This window comes from Danio rerio, chromosome 1, assembly GCF_052040795.2.
Source record: "Danio rerio strain M-AB ecotype USA chromosome 1, GRCz13ab, whole genome shotgun sequence".
NCBI classification, from domain to species: domain Eukaryota; kingdom Metazoa; phylum Chordata; class Actinopteri; order Cypriniformes; family Danionidae; genus Danio; species Danio rerio.
Window position 1 is genome coordinate 17,585,192 of NC_141021.1, and position 7,309 is coordinate 17,592,500.

General features: G+C 35.4%; 1 protein-coding gene and 1 long non-coding RNA gene across 2 annotated transcripts in view; both read left to right on the forward strand.

Annotated features, from left to right (window-relative positions):
• The window catches only part of LOC147846759 (uncharacterized), a 1,232,122-nt gene that overhangs the window by 495,874 nt on the left and 728,939 nt on the right, over positions 1-7,309 (forward strand). The gene's annotated exons all lie outside the window — the stretch shown is intronic.
• The window catches only part of tusc3 (tumor suppressor candidate 3), a 195,535-nt gene that overhangs the window by 117,772 nt on the left and 70,454 nt on the right, over positions 1-7,309 (forward strand). Inside the window, 1 exon segment of the mRNA NM_001020560.2 lies at positions 3,205-3,345. Within this exon segment, the coding sequence (NP_001018396.1) occupies positions 3,205-3,345 (141 nt within the window).

Sequence of the window (7,309 nt, forward strand, 5' to 3'; positions counted from 1 at the left end):
GATGGTCAAGGGTTAACATTAGGGATTGTTTTAATTTGATGGCTCCGGATTAACATTACTATATTCATTATATATTTATTATACTATATTTATATTTATTATTAACTGAAGTTTCACATATTTGTGGTTCAAGTAAAGTAGCATTTAAGGTAAAACTGTAGTCCCTTGTGAATAAAAGCATTCACTAGAAACAAAAAGCACACAACTAAAAGTTCCAGAATTTCATTTTTGTAGAGTTTCATTGTATATTCATTTAGAATTGATATTAATTTAAGGTATTGATATTATTAATGTTCAAATATTAAAAACAAGTTTGGACATGCAATACATGTACTGTATCCAACAGTTGTAATTATAATAACAATTATAAAAGAGGATCTTATTCTTGCTTTTTATTATTGGTTTTGTCAGTTTTGCTTAATTATTAGGTACCTTTTTTATGTTAAAAAAGCAAAGATAATTCTCCCGTGTTTAGTTTTTATAATGATAATGATTATATACCATTTTAAATCATTATAATTCATCAAATTGCGAAAAGGTTTTTAAAATAAAAGATGAACTTTTGACTTTTTTTCTACATTTTTTTATAACTTATGTTGAAAATAATAAATTTATCTTTTTCCAAGAGCTTTTCTTTTTTAATCGTATTCATCATTAGTATTGTCTATTCATATTCTTATTCCTAATTTTAAGTAAAACTGCAAAACCTAACTATGAGTTGCAAATTTAAACAGTAAATTATGTAAAAGAGTAGAGTTACAGTATATTGAAAGATTGTCTATTGCAAATGGCTCTTTGTTTCTTGATTCTCTCTTTGTTTATCAGTTAAAATGTTTTGAAATAAAAGTATTTTAACTACATGAAGAAACTGGATGTAGTACGTTTTGAAATGTGATCTAATTTATTTTTCAACTTTTGAATGTGATGCCATAGCCCTTTTACCAATATTCATTGTGAGGTCTAAAATAATTGCTAAAATCCAGTGTTCAACAGCCTAACCATTCAGTTCTTCCTCACCAAAGCCATTTCTTGGAGGACATGTGGGTTAATGTTGATTTGATGTGTTTTCATCCGGCACATGGGGACAGCAGTATTAGTCAGTCCATTAGTATGCTAATAAACAGATGTGTGTTAGAGGTGCTGGTTAATAACGTTCCCCAGTGGTTGTTAAGAGACTATTTCATCACCAGCGATTACATGATTGCTCCACATGATTGAAATTATATGTAATTACACAAATATCACTTGGCTTGATTTCTTTTTGTGTGTTCTTAAAAGAAAAGATCACTCTAATGTGTTTAAAAAAGCAACGTTCATTCATCCTCATGCCATTCATGCTTATTTTTGTAATATTATGTTCTTGAAAGAAGCCTCTTATCTGACCAAGGTTGCATTTATTTGGTCACAAATACAGTAAAAAGAGTTATTATTGAAATATTATTGCTTTATTTCTGCGAAGGCAAAGCTAGTCATATCTCATCATGTCAACAATCTGTTGAAAATTAAACTGCAAAATGAAAAACAGAAATAACATAAATAAAGGCTACTTTAAATAATATCTAATAATAATTCATAATTCCTTACATTTCTTTAGCACTTAAAGCGTTTTACACATTTTTGGGGGGTAATGTCCTCACACACTACCATGTGCAGCATCCACCTGGATGACACAACGGCAGCCATATTGCACCAGACCACACACCACATACCAGCTGAGGAGACAGAGCGATGCAGCCAATTATGATAAGGGGATAGTTAGGACGCCATGACAAACAGAGGCCAGTGGGCAAATTTTGGCCAGGATGCCGGGGTTAAAGCCCTACTCCTTTTCTAAGGACATCCTGGGATTTTTAATGACCACAGAGAGAGAGAGTCTCATCTGAAAGACGGCACTCACTGAGCAGTATAGAGTCCCCATCAATATACTGGACCCACACAGACCGCAGTTTGAGCACCCCCTACTGGTCTTAGTAACATCACTTCCAGCAATAACCTAGCTTTCCCATGTGGTCTCCCATCCAGGTACTGACCGGGCGCAGCCCTGCTTGGCTTCAGTGGGATACCATGTGAGAGTTGCAGTGAGATAACTTCCAGCCATCATTTTGTAATATTACAGATTTGCTGTCTTAAAAGCAAATTTTCCTTCAGCTTAGTCCTTTATATATCAGGGGTCACCGCAGCAGAATGACGCCAACTATTCCAGCATATGTTTTACGCAGCCGATGCCCTTCCGGCCACAACCCAGTATTGGTTAACACCCATACACTATAACATTCACACTCATACACGTGAGAACGGTGGGCAGAGAGAGCATTAAAGGCACAGGCAACAAAAACAGCTACAATGTGTTCAGAGCAGAAAATTACATATGGTATTATAAATAATCTGATTGGTGTTCTGAGCTGAAACTTTACAGACCCATTCTGGAGACACAAAAGACTTATCTTAAATCTTGAAAAAGGGGTAAAATAGGTGGCCTTCAAGAATAAAAAATGACAAATCTTTCGTTTTTCACAATACCATAAATTGCATACAAATACGCACAGGATTAAATTAAATAATAATATTAATTACATTGCTGATGGTTTGCACTGCAAGGTTATACCAATAGCAATGCTCAACCCAGTCAAAAAATAAAAGATGAGGGTTTTTTTTTTTGTGATGGATGATTGCATTCACTTTGGAGTATTCAAGTGCTCGTGCACATCCCAGCTGGAACAGCATGAGGTCAAAAATCAAAATCTGAACTGTCTGCTTTTAACTGTACCATTTTATTATTTCATCCGTTTTTTTTTTTTTTTTTTTCTCTCTCACTGTCTTTCCCTCAGAATTTCATTCTTGTACTGGGTAATTTACCTCCCTCTCGAGGCTCTTCAATTGTTCCTGTCTGCTTATTAAAAGAAATCTCTGTAATACACATCACACTGTTCCTGCTGCTTTATTGATTTATTAGCTGATATTAATGTTTTTGTGTCTTCTTTCTGTTCCATTCATCTTCCCCATTCTCTCTCCTCTTTTCTATGCCCCCCAATCAAACACACTGCCTTCTTCTTTCTTTCTTCTTATTTTTCTTCTATGTTCTTCTTCATTCTACATTCTTTTTCTTTCTACTTCTTTCTCCTTTTTTTCCATAATTGTATTCTATTATCTATTCTCTTATTCTATCTTTTATCTTCTTCTATCTTCTTTCTTTTTCTCATCCAGCTGAACATGAACTCTGCCCCCACCTTCATGCATTTCCCAGCGAAAGGGAAGCCGAAGAGAGCGGACACATTTGACCTTCAGCGGATCGGCTTTGCCTCTGAGCAACTGGCCAAGTGGATCGCAGACCGTACTGATGTGCAGGTACTGTATGTCTGAAAGTATGCAGCTCAAATGATGTTTCTCTGCAGTAACGCAAACACTGGGGTCAGTACGTTTGATTGATTGATTGATTGATTGATTGATTGATTGATTGATTCCAATGTTTTTATTCATCTGGGAATAAAATTAACTGTATATCTACAGTAGGGCTACATGGTTAATCAAAGGTGGTTTTTCCATGTGCATTTTGTCAGTAAAGCCAAGTAAAGGCCCAATCTCAGCTCTACCCCTTACCCCTACCCCTTGTTTTGCACATTCATTTGAAGGGGTAAGGGTGTCCCATTTCTCTTTAGCCTGATGGCGTAGTGCTAAGGGAAAACTGAGATTTTTCAGGACCGCACTGGAAATGGCAGCATGGCTGCACACAGAAGTCAGGAGATGGACAAATTAGTATTTTTGTCATTATTACAATTTTTTTTCAACCTACACGTTTTAATACACCCAAAAGGCAAAATAACTTTTTACAGTGTCTGGTATAATGTCAATCCTATTTTCGCTATGTTTATGTTTGTTTACATAGATGTATATGGTCACTGTGTAAATGTACAGTTACGAGCTTATTGCCACATTATATTATTATGATAAAAAGATATTGTTGCCTTTGGTGTTTTCCTGAAGACAAATACCAAAAAAATAATGCAACTGGAATAACTACAGCAGTCGCTCATATGATGCAAGAGATCTCAATGACATATGATGAAGTGTGCAGGTGTTAGTGGTGTCCCATTTCTTGAAGGTAAATTTTGAAGGCCTTCCCCTTCACACTCTGTTTCAAGGGCCAAGGGAAGGAGTACGATTACAAAAATAGAATTTGGGATTGGGCCTAAGTCACCAGCATGTACTTTCTGATGAAGCAGCATTTCCTACACAAAATCATAGTTTATTGACAAGCTTCTAATAAAACAACAATTTAATCAACATAATTCTAAAATTGAACATGATCATTCTGCGTCTTGACTGCCTCTCTGTAATCAACGACTCTGCTAGGTACATTTAAAAGCACATGGAAATATCACATTTATTAACTTTATTTGAGTGTCTGAATTGAATTCTTCCATGAGACAATTCCCTAGTTATGTGATTATAAGTTACACTAAATCAAGAAAAACAGTTCAGTCCTCTGCATTTCTTCTTTGAGGCATATTTGCAGTTTTTGCCCCAGAGCACCCAATGCACATTAATCTTATTAATAGTTGAATCAAATAAAGTTTTTTAATCCTCTCAACCTAAATCTATCAAACTGAATAAAAATATTAAGTTAAATGATGTATAGCTTTAAAAAATGTTGAAACCTGATTAACTTATTAAAATAAGTTAAAACAACATTAAAAAAAATCATTTTTGTCACAGTGTGGTAGATTTACTGCTGATCACAGAGTTGTGCTTTCCTGACAAGATGTGCATGACAATTGTAGCTTTTGTTTTATCACAGTTTCATTTGTAAGTCGCTTTGGATAAAAGCGTCTGCTAAATGACTAAATGTAAATGTAAATGTAAATATGAAATAAAATAATAAATAGTCAGCAGATTTGAAATGAGATACAAGGAATAATGACATTTTGGAATAGGGATAAAGACATTTTTATAATTTTATTGTAAATTTATTAGATTTACCCCCTTACCTCCAATCATAGACACAAGTATTCTACACTGAAAATGTAAAATACAGAAATGTGCATAAAAAGTGTTTTTTTATTAACAATATATAGCATAAAATGTTGATCATCACCCCTGTAGATGTAAACATAGCCATTTATTTAAAACACATAAGATTTAATGAAAAGCATGACATGACATTGATAATAAGAAGAAATGATTTTAAAATATGAAATCAGCATATTAGAATGATTTCTGTAGGATAGTGTGACTCTGAAGACTAGAGTAGTTATGCTGAAAATCCAGCTTTTGTCACAGGAATAAATAACATTTTAAAACATATCCAAGAAGAAAAAAATCATTTAATATTGTTAATGCTTTCAATTCTTTATAAACAAATGTTCAAAACATAAAAACTGACAAAGATTTTTGGCCAGAACCCAGAAGAGAGAAAAATAAAGTCTTAAAAATCATCTACCCTTTATACATTACATTTTGAGAAATACATACAAAAAAATAAAAAATTATATATATATATATATATATATATATATATATATATATATATATATATATATATATATATATATATATATATATATATACACAAGGTTTTGTTGTACCAGGTCTAATAATATAATAGTAACTGGCCAAACTCAAAACATTTTATTTATTCATAAATGTCATTTTTTATGTCGCTTTCAACTGATTCATTTTCTCCAAGATGACAAGATGTTCTAGTCTGAATATATGAAATGAAATTTTTCCTGATGAAGAAACTTTTCAACTATTCAAAAGCTCTGTGTGTGATGTCACTGACTGTCTGGGCATCTGCCTCCAGGTTGCAGATCCAGCTACGGTCTAATGAATACATTCATACCTACAAAAGCTGACGGTCCCTAGTACACTCTTTTTTAAGCCTAAGGCCAAAAGTAGACCCAGAGGGCTAGTAAGTCTAAGATACATTGGATGCCCAGGATGCTCTATTTATGAGCAGTGTGATGCGAGACCTAGAGGGTTGTAAACATGTTTAGTGCTCGTCTTTCAAGGTCTTAATGTTTCCCTTCAAAACCTTTAATACAACCTCTGCTGCTCCAAATCAGATTAGATTAATCTCGGATATAAATGGCCAACTTCATCTACAATTCTGCCTACTCCAGAGAGTGGAAAGCAGTCATGCAATGTGTGCAAACAGGATGACTAATTTACCTAATTTTATAACATTATTTTATACGCAGATTAAAATAAAATAAAAAATAACAATTTATATCTTTATTCATTCATTGATTTTCTTGTCGGCTTAGTCCCTTTATTAATCCGGGATCGCCACAGCGGAATGAACCGTTAACTTATCCAGCACATTCTAACGCAGCGGATGCCCTTCCAGCCGCAACCCATCTCTGGGAAGCATCCACACACATTTACACACACACTAATACACTACGGACAATTTAGCTTACCCAATTCACCTGTACCGCATGTCTTTGGACTGTGGGGGAAACCGGAGCACCCGGAGGAAACCCACGCGAACGTAGGGAGAACATGCAAACTTCACACAGAAACACCAACTGAGCTTTGTATATTCATTTATTTAAAATATAAATGTGTCTTAAAATAAATATGAATGGTTTTCATCATGCTGTGGGGGAGCTGCAGGGGCAGGACGACTGGTTGCAAACGAGGGAAAGATGAATGCGGCCAAGAACAGAGATATCCTAGATCAAAACCTTCTCCAGAGTGCTCAGGACCTCATACTGGGCCGAAGGTTACCTTCCAACAAGACACTAGCCGCATTTCCACTATCGGGCCAGTGCGAGCCAGGGCTTTAAACAGGCCGGGCTGGGCCAATAGCCCGGGAGGTTGAGAAATGAGGCTGAAATCATGTCGCGTTTCCACTGACGGGCTAATAGCTCACAGCGCGTCACGCAAACACCGCCCACAGAACGTCCCCGAATCAAACGTCACACAACCCGCCCACTTCAGATAAAGCACACCATAGAATCATCACGAAACGAAACCATTAAAATGAAGACAACCGAAACAAACAAATGACACGTTACTGTACAGCAGTGTCTATACGCACAGACCTGTGTATTTCCATTCATTACATTTGTTTACTCGCCGACCAACTGGCATTGTGCATCGACTGCTCTCGCCGAACGCAGGGACCTATCACAGAGAGCGCACACATCCATAATATAAAGCCACAGAAATACTCCTTTATAACTCGATATGGCATGTATTTTATAACATCCTCGTTTTGATAGAAGTCGTGTTAAGTGTTTCAGCACAAGAGCGAGTAGCCTATTAAAATATAGCCATATTTGTTGCGCTCGGCAGCTATTCACTA